General features: G+C 47.7%; 1 protein-coding gene across 5 annotated transcripts in view; it reads left to right on the forward strand.

The window, feature by feature from the left end:
* The window catches only part of TUBGCP3 (tubulin gamma complex component 3), a 75,060-nt gene that overhangs the window by 41,857 nt on the left and 13,254 nt on the right, over positions 1 to 19,949 (forward strand). For all 5 annotated transcript variants that reach the window (XM_078452931.2, XM_060636664.3, XM_060636666.3 and 2 more), the window contains 8 exons: positions 885 to 995; positions 1,503 to 1,611; positions 3,365 to 3,554; positions 5,911 to 6,046; positions 7,369 to 7,437; positions 11,093 to 11,228; positions 18,174 to 18,262; positions 18,384 to 18,515. In XM_078452931.2, coding sequence (XP_078309057.1) covers positions 885 to 995; positions 1,503 to 1,611; positions 3,365 to 3,554; positions 5,911 to 6,046; positions 7,369 to 7,437; positions 11,093 to 11,228; positions 18,174 to 18,262; positions 18,384 to 18,515 — 972 coding nt within the window. The remainder of the gene's footprint in view (positions 1 to 884; positions 996 to 1,502; positions 1,612 to 3,364; positions 3,555 to 5,910; positions 6,047 to 7,368; positions 7,438 to 11,092; positions 11,229 to 18,173; positions 18,263 to 18,383; positions 18,516 to 19,949) is intronic.

A 19,949-nucleotide genomic window follows, 5' to 3' on the forward strand; every position in this document is an offset into this window, starting at 1 on the left:
GCCCTGCGTTGGGCTCTATCCTGTCAGTACAGAGCCTGCTTGGGATTCTTTGTCTCCCCTTCTCTCTCTGCCCCTCCCCCATCCCATGCTCTGTCTCTTTCTCAAAAATAAACTTAAAAAAATTCAAAAAAAAACCTTAAAGGACATGGGACTGAAACATGAGAGTGGCCTCGTGCCCTTTCTCACATCAGGGTCAGGTTGGGCAGTGGGATCAGCAAAAGTGAGGAGCACAGTGGACAGGGGAGAAGCTTCTGTGCAGGGTGGTTCTTGGGAAGGCACTTCCTGCAGTGCCGCCAGGCAGGCAGGTGCTGGCCACCCACACGCCCAGGTCAGCCTGCAGCCAGCAGTCCGTGAGCAGGGTCCATTAGCTCTGGCACCTCTGTGTTCTAGACCGGGGGCTCCGCAAGGGAGAACCTGCAGAGGGCTGCACGTGGGCAGGAGGGGACAGCTGAGCACAGGGACCGCCGCACCACACCTCTGGACACCCGCAGGTTTTCACTATGGTAGATGAGGCAGCCCTCCCAGCCAGAGCACAGCAGAGGCTACAGCAGAGGTGATGATTGTGATCAGAGTGAAGATCATGAATCCTCGAGAAAAGGCCTGCATTGTTAGACTCGGTTTAAAAAGTCTGGGACGTCTGTGATTCCATTTACAGAGGGATGTATCCAAAATGCTTTTTTTTTTTTTTTTAATATGGAATTTATTGTCAAATTGGTTTCCATACAACACCCAGTGCTCAAAATGCTTTTGAAGACGGTTTTACTCTGAAGGTAAGTCTCCCGTCTCTGGAGAGCTTTCCTTCAGGGTGACTTCCTCGGTGTGGCTGTCAGCGAGCGGTTTGCTGTAAGCGTCATCTTCTGACCTGGCCGTGCCTCTGCTTTCAGTTTTTCGTAGCCTCGGATCCAGCCGTCAAGACGGACCGGCTGTGGCAGGACAAGTACACTCTACGGAGATCGATGATCCCCTCCTTTATTACGATGGACCAGTCCAGGAAGGTGAGGCCGGGGGGGACTGGGGCTCTGCTGTCATAATTCTGCATGTGGGCAGCAGGTGACAAAACTCTTCTATCGCATCTTAGGATCAGAAGTATGTATTGATTGAATACACTGATTAATGTGTGTTTGTTAATAAGTCTTCTCAGTTCCTACAGTTCCCTTGATGCTATCCCAGATGTCCTTGCTACTTAATTAAAAAACAATTAAAAAAATTTTTTTTAAGTTTATTTGTTTTGAAACGACAGACACAGCATGAGCGGGGGAGGTGGGGAGAGAGAGAGAGAGAGAAAGAGAGTCCTAATCAGCGCAGAGCCCGACATGGGTTCGAACTCATGAAACCATGAGGTCGTGACCTGGGCCAAAAGCTTAACCAGCTGAGCCACCCAGGTGCCCCTCCATTACTTAATTTTTAATTAATAGTAGATTTGTTGCTTATGAATATTTATAGTAGTTGAATGATTAATCATTTTTACATCATGGTAACTGGAGGATATTTTTCCTTTTTAGGTCCTTTTGATCGGAAAATCAATAAATTTCCTGCACCAGGTTTGTCATGACCAGACACCCACTACAAAGATGATAGCTGTGACCAAGTCTGCCGACTCCCCCCAGGATGGTACGGTGGCGGTGGTGGCGGTGGTGGTGGTGGTGGTGGGGGTGCGATAGAGCTGTCGCTTGAAGTGTTTTCCGTCCGGTAGGACTGACAGTTTCTGAATTGTCATCTGAAATACCTTCACACTTAGTGTGATGTGTGTAAAACATTACTATGTAAAGTTTGAATTTCTCTTTTTACGTGGAGTTCACCAGTAAGTACTGGATTAGGTGGAGCTGTTTTACTCTCTTAGAATTTGTATTACTTTAAAAAGAAAACGATCTAGCGACAGTTATGCCAAAATCAGAAAATAAAGGAAAAATGTTTCTACTGGTGGCCACATGTAACACAAAGAGGCTTATTCAGAAGTTAGCAGGGGAAGTGCTGGGTGAAATGACTGCCTGTGTGAGATGTCCTATGGTCCCCTTGTTCGCTGCTGCCCTCGCTTCCATTTTTCCCATCTGTTGCCCACCCCACCGAAGTAATTCCACAGTGTTTTGTGTGCGGCCGACTTGATGTGTGCAGCTTTCCCTCCTGGCTGTTTGCTGTTCATGTTGTCGTTCTGACTCCGTTTGCGGTGTCAGCTACAGGCGACATGACATGACTTACTCTTCATGAGAATGACTGTGCCTTTCGTGAACTTAAACTCTAGGTATGAAGATGAAAATGTACAAGGAAATGAAATACTAAATAATCAAACATAGAGAGTGGTAAACGAGTATAGATAACATGCTGTAAATATGTGATACCGTGGAGTTAGCCACAGGCACTGCGCTCCATGGTCGTCCCGGCAACTCTAGCTTACAGAACCCAGACTTTGTACCCTTTCACTGCTTTCTCCTCCCCTCCGGCCCTGCAACCACCAGTCTACTCCCTGCTTCTCTGACTTTGACTACTTTAGAGTCCACACATAAGTGATACCGTACGGTATCTGTGTCTGCCTTCTTTCACTTAGCGTAACCCTCCCAGGTCCGCCCATGTTGCCACAATAGCAGAATAACCTTTCTCCAGGTAAATGATAGCCCACTGTGTGTGCACACCACCTCTCGACCGTTCAGTCGTCGACGGACACTCGGGCTGCTCCCGTATCTTGTGTATCATAAATAACGTGCGGTGAGCGTGGGGGTGCGGGTATCTTTTTGAATTAGTGTTTGCATTTTCTTTGCGGAAATACCAAGTACAGTTGCTTGATCATATGGTGGTTCTGCTTCTAACTTTTTGAGGAGCCTCCACACTGATTTCCACAGTGGCTGCACCAGTTTGCATTCCCACCAGCAGTGCACGAGGGTCCCTTTTCTTCGCATCCTCGCCAACGTGTGTCATTTCTTGTGTTTCACCCTGAGGCCACCAGTTCCCAGAGCTTGCTCACTGTGGGCACCTTCTTGTTCATTCTTGAGACCGTGCGGGCAGTTCAACACTGACCCTCCCTGTGCTGCCTTCTTCACCTCAGTGTCTCCGTGAGGTGTTGAGTTAGTTGTGTTGTTGAAAGTGACTTGACCTTCAGGTCTAGGACAGGATGGACTGTTGTTGGGGCCTCTCATAGGTCAGAGCTCGGGCGTCCACTGTGCGTCCAGCAGATGGCGGCCTTTTTGGTTTCTTGGGTTTCTTGGGTTTCTTGGGCTCGGGCTCATTCGCCTTCCTGCGCGCCCGGCCCATTGGGTCTGTTGCCAGGGCTCTTTGTGGGTGTAGGCGGTGACGTTTGTGCGTGGAGCTGGTAGTTTTATCTTTATTGAAATACAAGTTATGTACGTATATGCTCTCGTTTTGTTCCCTACAGCTGCAGATTTGTTCACAGATTTGGAGAATGCGTTTCGGGGGAAAATTGATGCTGCTTACTTTGAGACCAGCAAGTACCTGTTGGACGTTCTTAACAAAAAGTACAGCTTGCTGGACCACATGCAGGCTGTGAGGCGCTACCTGCTCCTTGGCCAAGGGGACTTCATCAGGCACTTAATGGACTTGCTCAAGTAAGAACACTCTTTGGATCTTTTAAATACACAGTAGATTGCAACATGAGGAGTCTTAACAGTTCTTGTTTTAAAGAATAAATGCCATTAGGGGAAATTGGCTGAGTTCTTAGAGAACATATCGGTAAGATGAAATCTGAAATTTTTTTGAAAAATTTTTTGATGAAACCAAGATTGTCACATTGAAGTCTGTTTGTTTTCTCATATTCTGTACCTTTCTCACAAGCCTGTGGGCCTTGTGGACACCCTGGCACTGACAGTCCCATGTCCGAGGTGTGTGCAGTGTGATCACACTTAGTGCCAGTTTCAAACAAGTTCAAAAATTGTGTATTTCAAACAACTTTTTCCTTATTATGAATTTTAAATTGTTCCTTGGGGGAAAAAAAACTATAAAACAAAATTACTACTCTTTTCATTTTGTTCTGTGACATTTTTCATGGCACCTTTTGTCCCAGAATTAGATGTGGGTCCCTCCCTGGCCTCTGTGGAGACTCTTCCAGCCCCTCAGCAGGGTGTCTGTCCGGGCTCTAGACACACCGACCTCGGGTGCAGCCAGGCTCCTAGCCAGAGCGCGGGTGATGTCCACTCAGGCACTGAGAAATGGAGATTGGCACTTTTTGATGTTCCCTTTGGAACACTTGAAAGAGTGTGTGGCCTTCCAGTCTTACCTGTGTGATCAAGGGGTGGTTTTGGTGGCCTGGTCCTGAGATGTCACTGTGCCTCGGAGTTGCCGAGGGTGCTGGCTGAGGTGAACCCTGGGCCTGCCCACAGAGGGGCTTGGTCCCTCGGAGGTGGGGCCAGGAACGTGTGTTTCTAATGAGGCCCCTGGTCCAGACACAGGCCCCTGCGGTCCCTCCTCTGCCCCAGAGCCCATCTTCTGCATGAAAGGGCACACATAGCTGTCAGTGACCTTCTACGTGCTTGTGCTGGGTGGGTGACTGTGTCGTCAGCTTGAGAAGGGGTTGGTGAATTGTGAACTGAGCACACGTACTTGTGGAAGTGTCCCGTCTGGACCCTGAGCAGGGAAGGGGCCTCTGGTGAGCTCAGTCCTGGTCTCCAGCCTAGCGCCTGCCGGAAGCATGGGCGGGCAGGAGTGTTTGGAGGGGAGATGCCATTGGCCTAAATGGGGGTTCCCGTGAGCATGTGGGGGGAGCTGGCCCAGGGTGCAGCTGTGCAGGTCAAGGTGGGCAAGGCAGCTCTCGCGGTTTACAGGTGAGGCCAAACGCAGGGGTGCCTGTCATGCTACGGACCAGGTCGTGTGGCTGATTTAACGTGTTTGCCTTATGCGCGTTTTTGATATTTAGAGCATCTCGTAATCAGAAGATTTGTTTCTTGAAGACATGTTTGAAGTTTGTGGCTTTAAAGTGGGGGATGTCCCTAGTCTCCAGCTAGCCTCCGACTTCTCTGAGTGATGATGTCATGGTCCCTCTTCATCGGTCTCTGCCCCACGTTTTGCTGCCACGAAGACCTGGAGCCGCACAGCTTATGTGCACGCCTGGGGGTGATGGGCAGGCTTTTCCCCCAGTGTATTGAGCAATAGTTGACCTAGATCACTGTGTGAGTGTAAGGTGTACAGCACGATGGCTTGATTCCATGTGTTGTGAAATGGTGACCACAGCAGGTTCAGCTAGCATCCATTTTCTCACATAGACACAAAGAAAAGAAAAAAAGGAAAGAAACCCCTTTTCTCCTTTTGATGGGAACTCCTAGGATTTGCTCTTGTACCGACTGGTCCTGTGTGTCACACGGGGTGTTGGCTGTGGCCCTCAGGTGGTGCACTCCAACCTAGTGCTCACACACAGCGGCTTGTTTGCACTGGGTGGCCCCTTTCCTGCACTTCCCCTCGCCGTCAGGCTGTGTTGGTAACCTGGCCGGTTCTTGCCCGGTAACGTTAGCTTTCTGTTTAGCAACCTGGACATGAGTAACCCCAGAGAAGTGTTTGCTGATAACGCGGCAATTTTTAGCTTCTAGAATCATGACGTCTGTGTATCTAGTTGTTTTGATTTAACAAAGACCTCTCTACCCATTGGGTCTGTGCAGAAAATTCCAGTAGTTCCCGTTTCTGTAGGCCAGACTTAAGTTGAAAACTTGATTTGTTAATGTGTATGGCATATGTTAAGTATTTTCAATTTAAGCAGAATCAAAATTAATTTTTTTGAGATTTAAAGAAATGTTTTATTCCCCAAAAGACTTGGTGAAATCCTGTTTACAGTTAGTTTTGTGAAACTTTTGTTTCTATGTTGTAGTGGTTTGTCTTTTTAGTTTTTATAATTTCAACTCTTTCTACAATTTTAAGTTTTTGCAAAGCTCTTTAAGAATTCAAGTAACATCTTTTATTTTTACAAAATCTGTTAAGACCAGAACTTGTCCGTCCAGCTACGACTTTGTATCAACACAACTTGACTGGAATTCTTGAAACTGCCGTCAGAGCCACCAACGCCCAGTTTGACAGCCCTGAGATCCTCAAGAGACTGGATGTGAGGCTGCTGGAGGTACTGTGGCCCTGGTTCTGCTCAGGCCGTGAGCTCCCCGGGCCAGCACTCTCGCCAGCGTTCTGGTGTGTGGTGTGTGGTGTGCATCTTGTCTAGCCTGCCGGGTGGGAGTCGTTGCCGGAAGGCTGGCTGGCCTGAGCCTGCACTGTGCTGCTCGTTGGTCTTCAACAAGGGCTACATCTCTAAATTGCACTGGGCTTCTCCGTCTGCTCCCTGTGCAAAGTCCCCACAGGGCCGCAGACGGAGAACACGCAGCGCTCAGCCCGGCGCTCGGTAGCACGTTGTGGAGTGAATCTTGTCTCCTGTTAATGGTAATGTTGCAGGAGGCACAGGGATGGCACGTAACAGTAATATTCATCAAAAATAGATGTATTTAGTTTCAGTTTGATAGATGGTGAGTTTTCTTAGGGGAATGAGTGTCAGAAACATCACACACTGTTTGCTTAACTATGATGAAGGACCATTAGTAGGGCTTGTTGGCTTTTTTAAAATGTTGAATCTTGTTTTTTTTTTAATATTTATTCATTTTTCAGAGAGAGAATCAGAGCACGAGTGAGGGAGGGGCAGAGAGAGAGGGAGACACAGAATCTGAACAGGCTCCAGGCTCCGAGCTGTCAGCACAGAGCTCGATGAGGGGCTCGAACCCACGAACCGTGAGATCATGACCTGAGCCAAAGTCAGATGCTTAACCAACTGAGCCACGTAGGCACCCCTAAATGTTGACTTATAAGGGATTCAGGACATCTGAGGCAGTGAGTTCTTGTCATAAACTGGTGACGAATTTTAGACTGATTTTATGGTATTTATTCAAAATACATTATAAGAGCACCTGGGTGGCTCAGTCTGTTAAGCGACCAACTCTTAATCTCAGCTCATGTCACGATCTCACAGTTTGTGGGTTTGAGCCCTGCATCAGGCTCTGTGCTGACAGCTCAGAGCCTGGGGCCTGCTTCGGATTCTGTGTCTCCCTCTCTGTCTGTCTGCCCCTTCCCCACTCATGCTTTGTCTCTCTGTCAAAAATAAACATTTAAAAAAAAATCTTTAAAGAAATAAAAATAAAATAAATAAACATTGAATAAAACCCCACAACACACCATTCATTTCACAGTATCCTTAGAGCATCTCCTCTGTGCCCATGGTTTAAATGCCAAGGGTACAGGGGTTGACAAACAGATCTCTGCTCTCCTATAGCTAACACTCACAAGTATTGAATGCTTTTCAAAAATTGGGCTTTATTTTACTGCCTTTTCTTTGATGAGAGATTCTTTGGCACTAAGTGCAGCACTGGTGGGAAGGCCTGCAGTGTTTGTTTCTGTCCCCAGGTCTCTCCAGGTGACACCGGGTGGGACGTTTTCAGCCTGGACTACCACGTCGATGGGCCAATTGCCACGGTAAGGCCATGCTGGGCTTTTTTATGGTTGCTGCAGCCCTTCAGCTTGCTGTTTTGTTGTTTCAGAATGAGCTCTCTTCTCTCAGAGCTTCTACTGAAGGCCATCACTTGACCTCTGGTCAGACCCACTGAAGGAATACCTAAGCCACAATTCTGTGTGGCTTAGATAATCATTAACGAGTGCTGAAATGCTCTAGTATTTTATGAATTCCTACAAATACCCTTTGCTCCGTGATAGGGTTCAGCAGTCATGTAGTAAATGGAGTGCTCGTTGGACCCCATAATCCTTAGACCACAGTAGCGAATTCAGAACAGACGGAGAGAGACTAGGACGTGCATTGTAGAGGTCACACTTACGCTACTTAGATGAAGTCTGACCTTCAGTGTTCCCTGGGACCCAAGGAGCAGCCCATGCTGCTGCTGTCCTTGGTGCTGGTGCTGCTGTCCATGGTGCTGGTGCTGCTTGGAGCAAAGTACCGGTTCCTCCCGGAGTTCCCAGACTGAGAGGCTGGCTCCTCTGCGTGCTGTCTGCGGCCCAAATGCCCTGCCTTAAGTGCCCACTTTCTCTTCAGCTTGGAGTCAGTTCTCCTTGACCAGGACGATTCTTTGGAGTGATGTCAGTCGTTTGATATCTGAAATACTGAAGGAGAACATGCGTTTCTTTTAGTTATTGGGAAAAATATTTTGTTAAGAAGTAATGTAGTTTGGCTGTGAAAATCCTCCTTGACGGTCCTTGCAGAGTGTGACTCCATGGCCGTTCCCACATCTCCGGGTGTAAGTCACAGCCCTGCCAGGGTGCACCAGCGCGGCTGCCTCGCACTTTGGGGCAGCAGCCGTACCTGGGACATATGGCTCTTGTGTCTGCTGTGAGCCGGAAGCTCCTGGTGCGCGTGTTTCACACATATTCCTAGTGTTTAAGCTGTACCAGATCAGAGCTACTGTATTTTAAATGCATAACTGCTCTTAAATTTGATTTTTTGTCATATTCAAATTAGTTTTTTCTTCTTTGACTTATATCCTAGTTTCCAGTACTTGTTAAAATATCCTGTTGTGTACATTATTATTTAAATCAGAAACTTTTGTATTGTCTGCTTTGTTAATACTGACTACGTTCATATCATTTTGCCACAGATGCCAGAGTAGAGGCCCTTGTGTTTGTTATTTCCTAGAACGTGAGTGCCTCGAATGTTAGACAAATTGAACGTACTCATACATGCAGTTAATTATTTCACAATAGTGTAGACTCACGAAGCATACAAAGTTAAACATTGCACACCTTGTATATAAACAATTGGTTATGCAGTATATTTTTTAAATTTTAGCTTTTTGTAAGCTCTAATCGAGAGGGTCAAGAGACATTTATATCCTAGATTTATTTAAAAAACAACTTTGGGGTGGATCTCTGTCTATGGCTAACAAGTGTTAACTTACCTGCCAATTCCAGCAGGTGGAGGGTGTGCCTGGGAGGCCGCACTGGGTGGGCGCAGGGCCCTGTGACTGCCGCAGGATGTGGGGGATGGGGTCTTGCACGTCTGGTTTTGCTATTCCAGTTCTGGGGTTTGCTGATGTCCCAGGTTGTTATATTTTTAGCTAAATGGAATCTTTTATTTAAAAATACACTTCCAGAGTCGAATTTTGGAAGAAAATGGATTTTCTGCTTCTTCCCTATTAAATTTACAGTATTATCTCCATTCCCTTTCTATTCTTGTTAATTGAGATTGCCAGTTTTGTGTATAATTTAATTATAGTGAGTACATATATTAGTCACATAATTTCATCTTATATAATATAGTATAATTTTAGCTTCTTGTAAATTCTGTGAAGGAGGATGTGGAGAGGTTATCTGTGATCTTCTCACTGGGATCTTGGGCAGGATAAAATCCATTGACTTGGTCTCCAGGGTGTTAGGTGAGATGCTTATTTTGTATTTATTACGTATGCTTATATCGTATGAGAAGCTTATTTCGTATTCTGCTAAACTTCCTGGTGCACAGACAGTGAACCAAAAGACGATGCACACGGCAAAACTAAACGTGGGTTATCTCCCCATGTAAATGCCGTGGGATATAGGAGTGTCTCTCTGAAACAGTGCCTGTTCCTAACAAATCCTGATTAAACTATGTTTGTAAATTGGGTCACGTGAAATGCGCTCTGGGAGGCCAGCACTGAAAGGATCTCTACAAGGCAGCGTTTGTATAGCAAGGGTTTCTGTGGTTGATTTGTAAAATTATTTAATCCAGTCACCCCTTATTTCTATAGTTGCAGACACAACTATAGTGTGGTCAGCACAGCAAAGTACGTAATCCCCAAAACAGTCCTAACTGGTCTCAGAGTCCATTCAGAGCAGTTCCTAGCCAGTCCAGTATAGACACATACAGTCATCAGTCAGTACTGAGCACTGCTGAATACTGGCACAAAAGGCATACAGAAGAATAAACAGATAGTCCTTATAACACATGAGCCAAGAATACACAAAAATAAGAAGACAAAGGTAAAGCAGTCTACAGCTAAATGCTCAGATTGTAGGGGTCCAGTGATAAATGTCCTGTCTGGAGAAGAGGGACATTGGTGAGGCCAGGGAAGGGTGTGTGGCCTTTGTCCTTGAGGGCCAGGTGGGGTCTGGGCCAGAGGAGAGTGTGGAGCAGTCTGGGAGTGATATGAGGAATGGCCCCGGGGCGTGAATGAGGCTGGGCTCCAGGGTGAGAAACCAGTGATGCAGGGCCCAGCCTGGCTCCTGGATGCACAGCGCAGAGCTGCTGGGAGCTGAGGCCCCAGGGAGGGGTGTTTCCAGTTCTCTGTACTGCAGGGAGAGGGCCGCAGACTCAGGGAAATGCATCCTTGCTCGAGGGACTGGGAAAAGTAAACGTACCCACGTCTGTTGTGCACATGTTGGTGTGCGAGATGTGTTTGGCCGCTGTCTGCAGAAAACCCTGTTACTGTACACACGGGACAGACTTCCTAGACGATGTTTTGTGGTTCATCTGACATTCGTTCTTAACCAGGTGTCTTGTGTTCTTATTTGCTAAGTGTGGCCCCCGTGGGAGGGAAGCTCGCGCAGCCCCTGCCCATAGGTCCATCCTCCCAGGGTATGAGACCGCCGTCCGTCTGTTTGCAGTGAAGTGGCTCCACAGGCAGTAAATACCTGTGTTAAGATAACCCGGAGGCCTCTTGACAGACAGGAGACTCTCCTAGGCCCACCTGGCTTGAGATGTAGCAGCCTCATGTGTCCGTCCGGGTGGTTGGGGCGGAGGACACTGCTACATGGTTGACGTTGGGGTTAAGAGCCCACATTTTGACTGGGTTTAGGCAGCATTTAAAAGTCCCGAGAAACTGTTTACTAGCTCTGTGACCTTAGGCCTCTGTCTTTCAGTTTGTAAAATTGGTACCAAAATATCTGCTTCTATCCTTGTGAGTTTGCCCCACGTACTACTTAGCGCACAGGTCGTCACCGTGGTTGTATTTGATGATACTTTCCTAAAACGTGTTATATTAGTTGCCTATGTAATGCTTGGATTTATTAGAGTTGATTGTGTGTTCTCTGGCTTCTTTTGCCTTAAAAAAAAAAGATGCGTCAGGAAGGCTGTGTTGTCACAGGAGGGTCCCTAGGTCACCGTAGGTCAGAGCGCTGTCAGCCTGTCCTGTGCCTTTTTTCGCAGGTGTTCACGCGAGAGTGCATGAGCCACTACCTCAGGGTGTTTAACTTCCTCTGGAGGGCAAAGCGGATGGAGTACATCCTCACGGACATCCGCAAGGGACACATGTGCAATGCCAAGCTCCTGAGGAACATGCCAGGTAAACCCGCCCGGGGAGGTTGGGGCCGCTCCCCTGCCAGCCCCGCGTCCCCGTGCTTCTGGAGCGGGCTTCTGTGGGAGGCTCATCTGTGATACTGCTCATCCTGACTTGGTGCAAATCAGAAAGAAAATTGAATCCAGTTAGATTTTTTCAGACCACGAGATTTCTTTCAGAATTACGTTTGTTCTCACTCTGCTGTTCATGTCTGGACTTTTTTTTTTTTAATTTTTAAGGAAGGAAAGCTATGTTTATTTGTTTATTTTACAGGAAGGAAAGCTATTTAACAAACCACTGTCTCATTTAAAATTCACTTATTGTTTTGATTAAAGTCTGTTTGGGAATCACTTTAATGTTTATTCTGGTTCATAAACCGTGACATGAAAATTTTTTATATTATTTTACAATTAAAAGCTGTGGTAAAATTTAGATGGGTTTATTTTAATGTTACCAATACTGAATAACTGTAGTTACCGATAATTTTGAAATTTTCGTATTGAAATTCATTTGGTCAAAACCTTTGAGAAAGTATTTCAACAATGTGTCTCCAAGGAAAAACAGCACTGAGCGATTCTTAACCCTTTGGTGAAAGTGATTATTGAAGAAGGAGCTGTTGCCTGAAGAAAGGTGTAACCTTTGCGTGATTGCTAGATCAAGGCTGATCCTTGAGCAGCTCCCAAAGTCCCAGGATAATGACACCCCGGAAGCCGGGGGCCTGGAGGGTACCCGACTGTGTGGACAGAGTGGCCAGTTTTTACTGGGCGTCCCTGCTTTCTGTATACACAGCAGGCCTTTTCCAGGGGCATCAGGATGTTCTGATTATGCTCCTGGCCTGGCTTCCTCCGGACTCACTTCATAGAAGGTTGATAATAAGGACCCTCTGATGTAGCCGAGAAGGACGTGAGAGGGAACGTTTTCTTGTCAATACCATAATGGTTGTGGACAGGAGTTATTGCCTTCAGCTATTTCTAGTACCTGTGCGCTGCCTCGCCGGCTGGCTCTTCGTGAAGGTGGCAGAAGGAGGCGTCAGTCACTCAGAGGGCCTGCCTGTGTCCTGGCTCTGCACCTGTCTCTCGTCCCCTGGTGTCACGACCTCGTGCTGTGTCTCGGGGTGACTCACACAGTCTGTTGGGTGCGCCCTGGTGGGTTGACCCTTTTGCCGGCCGCGTGCCTTCTCTGGGGCTGCCTGGCACTGCCGTGTGTGTGTGCCCAGGTGTCACCTCTCTGTGCCCGACTCAGGTCCTCTCCAGGCAGGGCAGACGCTTTGTTCTTGTCACCCTGTTTCAGAATAAGCGTCTGTTATTTTTAGCCCTGGGAAGTCTGAGCTCTGTGACAGTTCTAAGTATTAGCTCGTGGTTTGAATATCACCTCACCAGTGTCTGTATGAATTTGCTGTTCTCTTGTATTGAATAATCAGCGAGCTTTGTTTTCTACTTGAAGGTAGTGTGGGAAAAAATAGACCTTCTCTTTTATAAAATCAATAACTTTAACATAACCGGTGCTATCTCGGAGAGCTTAGCGTTAGCTTACTTCACTGACCCTTTCCTTGTCACTGAAGCTTCTCCTACAATCTTTTTAATAGCAACATTTGCCTCGTGTGAATATACCATTCGATCTTTCTTCCCTTTAGTTGTACTTTTTCCCACTAACGTAAATAACGCCATTTGCTTGTATTATATGCCTCTGGCTATTTCTTTAGGTAACTGAGGGAAGGAACAGCTGGGTTAGCAGGGATGGATTTTAGTTTACTTCACATTCATGAATAGCGGTCCTGATAGTTCAGCTGTGGGCGCGTATGGTCACATGACTTGAGGAGCCAGGCACCAGGTTGAGGTGCATCTCGAGGGGCACAGTCCTCTGGCGGCTGTGTGCATTCCTGTTAGCTGGCTGCTGTTGGGTGTTGTGTTCAAACAAATCGTCAATTCGAGAGGGGAAGATGGAAGTTTGTTTTAATTAATTTAATGCTTTTTAAATTATTGATGACTAAACACTTTCTTTCTTGGTCATTGTGTTTCTTTTAGGAAACTGGTTTTTTGCTCATGTCTCTGTTGGGGTGTAATGTTCTTACTTTTATTTATAAGGAGTATTTTAAAGTTGTTGCTGTCCAGTCAACTTAACGAGCAGAAATCACCCAGCTAGTTAGTCTTGTTAACACAACAAATCTAGAAACATCTTGCCGGTCATAAATCTGAGGCAGAACTATAGAAGATTACAGAAAGTGCTTCTGGGAGCACCTTTGAGATTTGCATATATGTGTGGTGTGTGGAGCTGTCTTGGTCCATGCGAACAGTATCACTGATTGTTATCCCAGATACTTTAATAATATTTATTAAAGTAAGTTTTTTAGAGTAAATAGTTACACTTGAAAATGATTTGCTTAGGGGGCACCTGGCTGGCCCAGTGGAGCATGTGACTCTTGATCTCGGGGTTGTGGGTTCAAGCCCCATCCGTGTTGGGTGTAAAGATTACTTTAAAAAAAAAAAAACAAACAAACTTAAAAAACCAACCACACAAAAAGAAAATGATTTGCTTAGTACAGGAGTTCTTGATAGTGTCTACCAAGATGTTTATGCCTGTTTTTATATATCTGTCATTCAGCTGGACAGAAGGCAATTGTTGATCCCAAAATCATTTAAAGATTTGGTTCTAGTGGTATGGAGATTTTTTGTTGTTGTTGGATTCAATTAATGTAAAAAGTATCACAATTAATGGCAACTCCATTTGTGTTTCAAGTAATATCTAACAAAATGAAATAGATAAATACAGTCAAATGAGCTTGTAATTAAAAAAAAAATTTTAATGTTTATTTTTGCAAAAGAGAGAGAGAGAGAGAGAGAGAGAGAGTGAACAGGGGAGGGGCAGAGAGAGAGGGAGACACAGAATCTGAAGCAGGCTCCAGGCTCTGAGTTGTCAGCACAGAGCCTGATGCAGGGCTTGAACCCATGAACCATGAGATCATGACCTGAGCTGAAGTTGGATGCTTAACCGGCTGAGCCACCCAGGTGCCCAAATGAGCTTATATGCTTCTCAACCTTTGTGTGTTGAGGGAAGAGAGTGAATGGAGGTCCCTCCCTCCCCAGAGGGTGGTATTAAAATGATCTCCTTCTTGGTCCTTGTAAGAAATGAAATTGAAGGTGGTGGAGGTGGGAGAGGGGGTGGGGTCCTTGGGGGAGACCTGTCACCACAGGACTGCTGTGGCATTCTGCCAATTTAATTGGCAGTAGTTTCTCTTTCTTGGTGATTAATACAGTAATGGTTCATCTGATGATCGACAGTGTTCCAGACCTGCAGAAATGATAACTTAAAAAACGAGTAGGCATTTTTCTCCTTAGAGGTTCTCTTTGTGTGTATCATTTTTGTATACGCAGATGAGTAGGTACTCCTCAATAATTACACATTTATTAACAGCTCTCAATGCCGGAAATTTGCTGGGCAGCATTGCCCGGGTTTGTGCGCAGTCCCTCAGCACCAGGCTGTGGCCACAGCTGACTTCCTTGTCTCCTGCCTCAGTTTCCTCATGGGGGGAGGGATGTCGACAGGTGCTTACTTCCAGGTCTGTGTAATGCACTTACCAGTGCTGCCCCCTGTGGGGGTGGATACCTGTTCAGGTGTCACTGCCGCCTGCCTGGTGACGTGGTGATAGTAGATGGCGTTTGCAGGAGGCCCTTTGTGGTGAGTAGAGATTCCGAACACAGGAGGCAGGAGAAATCCTGATTCTCCCCAACGTTCTTTGAAGCCTTAGCCTTGAGAAATTAATCAGATGGGTAATTTGATAGTCACTTTTAAGTATAGTAGTGTCAGTTATCAATGCAGGTTGAAGGAGGTGGTTTGCAATTGTGAAGAAACTGTTTTAGGGTACTTTTAAAAAAAACAAATTTGGTGTAATTTTTAACGACCCTGCATGCTGTCGAAGGTGCCTCCCGCTGAAGATGCCCCCACAGCACGCCGTCCAGTCCTTCTGGAGCCTGGGGCAGGGTGTTTCATGAGACTCTGTGTTCCTCAGGCACCTGTAGAGGGCAGCAAGGAGTTAGGGGTGATCAGCCACAGGAGAGACACCTCATTCCAGATTTTGTGCAGGAAACTGCCTGCTTTTTTTTTAAATGCATTCACTGGGAGATGCTTGTGTTTATGTATTTTTTGGACCTCGGTGCAAATGTTGCTTTGCTTTTGCGATTATTTGTAGGTCAATCATAAAAACACAAGTATTTATATTTTAATTATGTTTTATTTATTTTTTTTAATTTACTTATTTTTATGTTAGGAGAGAGAGAGCACACACACGCACATGTGTGCACAGATGGGGGAGGGGAGAGAAGAGAGGAAGACACAGAATCCGAGGCAGGCTCCAGGCTCTGAGCTGTTACCACAGAGTGCAACGTGGGTCTTGAACTCATGAACCTCGAGATCATGACTTGAGCCAAAGTCGGACGCTTAACCAACTGAGCCACCCAGGCACCCCTTAAGTATGCTTTAAATGTCTTTTCACGGGTGTGGGACGTGCTCGGACTTGTTTGGTTCTGAAAGCCACTATGTTGTCAATGATGAAAATGAGCATCAGAGGCGACGTTGGAGGTTGGTGATGGTGCTGTGAGGAGGGTGGCTGTGCTGGATGCCTGGTGGACACAGCAGCTGGGGTCAGGGGGACGTGTGTGAACTTGACGGAGCTCTGGGGCACAGGGCTGGGTGACTGGGCCCTGTTTGGAGCTGGGGGGTACCTTTGGGGGTAATGCTTCAGTTTTAGGCATATTAATGTGAGGTGCTTATAAGAATCTACGTGATACATCTGGTTTGAATTGATTTGCAACCTGAGACAGATCTGAACTAGAAATGAGGGTGTAGACAGTGTGAGTGGGGGTGACCCTGGGTGCCGTGGCAGGGAACTTCCTGGGGGAGGGCTCCAGGGCAGAGGTGTCGGGCGGGAAGCCGCTGTGTCAGAGGAAGGCAGGAAGGCACGGAGATCCCGGGATTTCCAGGTAGCAGCCAAGGCCCACAGCCGGGAATTTGAAGTTGGCGCCAGCGTGACTCGAGACACGAGAGGTTTTTGTAGTTTAATTGGTGGTGGAGAAATTGTGCACCAGGTCACTCCGTGTCATGAAGTGGAGTCAGCGATGGTGGGCAGGGCACCGTGTTGTCAGCTCTGTGAGACCTGACCGAGTTCCTCGTTTATGCACTCACATGTAACATGTAGAAGGCGTTAGCAAAGTCATCTAAGGCGCACACAAAAGCCAACACATTATCCAAGGACTGCTGGATTGATGGTGGATGGGACCCCAGTGCACCCTAGGGGGCCCCAAGACCTAGAGACGAGAGCAGTGACACCCGCGTGTTTGTTGAGTTGAGATTTTCCCGTTGCGTGTAGCACACTGACTTGGGCAGGTGATGAGACGGGCCACACGGATTTCTGTACTCCTGTAGCACATCTGGGGCCTGCTTACCGTCTTCATGCACGTCTGTCAGGACAGGCACGGAATCTGCAGTCCATGAGTGATGTTAAACTCTCTGTGGAAGGAATGTCAGGACACAGAGATGCCTTCTTACGAGGCTGAAAGACAAGCAGACGGCTTTCACTTGGCTCCGTGCAAAGTGGCGTGTTTGGACCTAGCGCAGGTGTGCTGGAGGGAAGACCCGGAGGTTTGGGTGTCACAGTGAGACCTGTTTGCTGTCACGTATGCTGTGTAAAGGAGCATCTGCATGCTGCGGGTGTTCTGAGTACACATCTGTCCAGGGGAGACTGCCTGGCCTTGCGGGGGAGGGAGCACCATCCCTGTCCTTATAGCCCTGGGGCAAAGCCCAGGATGGAGTTGTAATAGAAGCTTGCTTCCCCCGTGACACGGGTGAGTCGTACTTACAACAGCCTTTTATTACACTCTTTTACACTGAAAGTAATTTAGGTAAATGGGCTGGGAGTGGGAGCTGGGACATCTTAGCCCTCTCTGAGAGTTTTATTAGGAGAAGTACATTCTTTATTCGGGGCTCACGTTACCTGTTCTTTATGACACTGTTGACCACAGCCACGGACAGCAGGCTCCCGACGGCAGGGAAGACATCAGGGGGCTTGTCGCTCAGGCTCGTCTTCTGAGGGGGCCTGCTGTCTCCGCCAGCCAGCACAGTCCCCACGTGTCCCATACCCCTTAACCTGGAGAAAGGTTTGTTTTCTAAAGTATGCATCACCACTGTTTCTCCACATGTCCCTATTTCGCTTCCTCGTTACCGTCTTACAAAGGGACAAGAATGGTTTCTCGAATAACTGTGTGCAGCGATGATTATTTAACCACGCAATTAAAGGCATTTGGGGTGGAAGTGCTTAAACCATTCCTTTGATGGTCTCATTTCCGACTGAACCCTCTATTGTGGTGGCTCTGGTACTCTGGTGGAGTCTTTGAATGAAAAATTGGAAGTGTGAGCAGAGAACGGCTGTTCTGTGGTGACCTAAAAGCCTTTTGATGGCTTTATAATCTTGCAAAGGACAGAAGCAGAGTCTGGGCTCAGGCCCATCTCCTCCCAGTTCACCTGTCTCTCAGGTGATGAGGTCCTATTTGGGCCCTTCAGGAAATGTCACTTTTGTCTCCAGATTACTGGGAGTCCCGAGGTCTCACGCAACAGCAGCACACGTGTTGTAAAGAAGCCATGGCATTGAGCGTGAATTCATACTTGTGAAGCAGTTTGTCTACTGAATTTTCAGATGCAATTATTTTGTTTCATGCTGTTCCTTATCGGGTCCTTACGTCACATAAAGTAACGTGATGCTGTTGATTAGGTAGCTAAACCCTTGTGTAGCTTGAGTGGCACGGAGGTTGACCATGGAAAGACTGCTCCCTGTTTTAAGGGGCTAAGAGTTAAAGCCAGCGATTGTTTGTTTTTGAAAGTGATTGCAGATGAACGGGTGGGAGCAAGTGTGCTGTTTGAGTGTGTTGTGTGTGTGACACCAGCTCTGCGGCTCTCTTGCAGAGTTCTCCGGGGTGCTGCACCACTGCCACATCCTGGCGTCCGAGATGGTCCATTTCATCCACCAGATGCAGTATTACATCACATTCGAGGTACTTCCTGAGCACCCTTTGGTTTAAATAAGTCACAATGTCTTATGTGGTGAGTTTCGTCAAAGACCCTACACCAGGAAGACACGACCTCCGTCCTGAGTCTCACGTTGTTGTTTCCTAGGTGCTTGAGTGTTCTTGGGATGAGCTTTGGAACAAGGTGCAGCAGGCCCAGGACCTGGACCACATCATTGCCGCACACGAGGTGTTCCTGGACACCATCATCTCCCGCTGTCTGCTGGACGCCGACTCCAGAGTAAGATGGACATGCTCTTTACATGGAGACCAGTAGTGTGGCCTGCGTGTTGGGCTCCTGTCCCAGGGAGATCTTAGAGATCGCCTGATGCCCACATTGGGGTAACTAATCACTTGGAGTTCAAGGTTGACCGTTTCTGGGCAGAGTTACAATAAGAACACGCTCTGAAATGTGTATGAAACTGGTAAAGTGTGTGTTCACACCCACCCGTGGGCTCTCACCCACCCGTGGGCTCTCACCCACCCATGTCCTCTCACCCACCTGTGGGCTCTTGGGCTCAGAAGACACAAGTGAACCACGAGCAGTAGGAACTGCCCACATTCAGGAGAGGGTGTGAGGATGTACGGAGCACGGGGCTGTGCCTTCACGTGCTCTCTAGGAACGGTGGTGTTTCCTGTGTGCGCTCACGGAGCGAGCCTCTGGCTGTACAAGTCGGAAAACAGTATTTGTCTAGATGAACTCTAAGTGTTGCTTGTGTTCCGCGGCCCTGGCTTGGTTGTTAGCATCGCTTCCCTGTGGGCCCCTGTTCCAAAAGTGGCTGTTCACGTGGCCGAACCTTCTGGAGTCGTGATTTTATTCGGACATCTGGGGAAATCTATTCTGATGTAAGAGTCAAAATGTCAGGCGCGTTTTTGACACTAAATGTGTGACTTTGGGCTCGTGGAGGGCCACGACTGGCTAAGCCGGCAGCTCCCCGAGGGGAGCACGGTGCTTCTGGGGGCTCGCGCTGGGCGCAGCTGTGTTCCCGGGCATGGCTGCTAAAGCAGGTGTTAATGTGCCACACTGTGGTGAACACCGCCCTCGTCTGCGTACCACAGTGCTCACGTGCTCCTGGGTGGGAGTCGATTACCCACGTGCTTGGGTAAGCGGGTTGAAACGATGGCACAGAAGTAACTGAAAGCACTTTGGGTGTGATGAGTGACGTAAGAACTGTGTGCCTGGAGCCTTTTGGCCTTGGTTACTGTTAGTGAGCCTCGTCTTTATCGGCTGAGCTCCCGGACACTCGTGGAGTCATCTTGTCTGCTTGGCGGCACGCGTGCTACCTGTCTGTGGATGTGCATCCGTGTGTGCTGTGTGGGCACAGCGCTGTCATGTCAAGCGGGCGTGACGCTCGTCTCTCTCACATAGGTCTGTGGGGGGTAAATGGTATAATTGATGGAAACCATCCATCGCGTTGGTGCCTGATGCGCGACGGGTAGTGACCTGTGTGTAAGTCAGGTCCAGAATGGTTCAGAGCCATTCTGTGTGTGTTACAGAGATCGAGCTCGGGCAGGTGTAATGCGTGAGCTCCTGAGGGTTACACCCACGCTGACCTCAGTCTACGTGGGGAGTGAGGAGCAGTCAGCGGCCGACCGCGTGTGGTTTCAGCCACACAGGACAGTCGCGTACGCAACAGTCACACCTCTTGCCTCCAGAAGATTCCCACTGACGTGA

Source organism: Panthera onca, chromosome A1 (genome assembly GCF_046562875.1).
Source record: "Panthera onca isolate mPanOnc1 chromosome A1, mPanOnc1 haplotype 2, whole genome shotgun sequence".
In the NCBI taxonomy this organism is placed as follows: Eukaryota; Metazoa; Chordata; class Mammalia; order Carnivora; family Felidae; genus Panthera; species Panthera onca.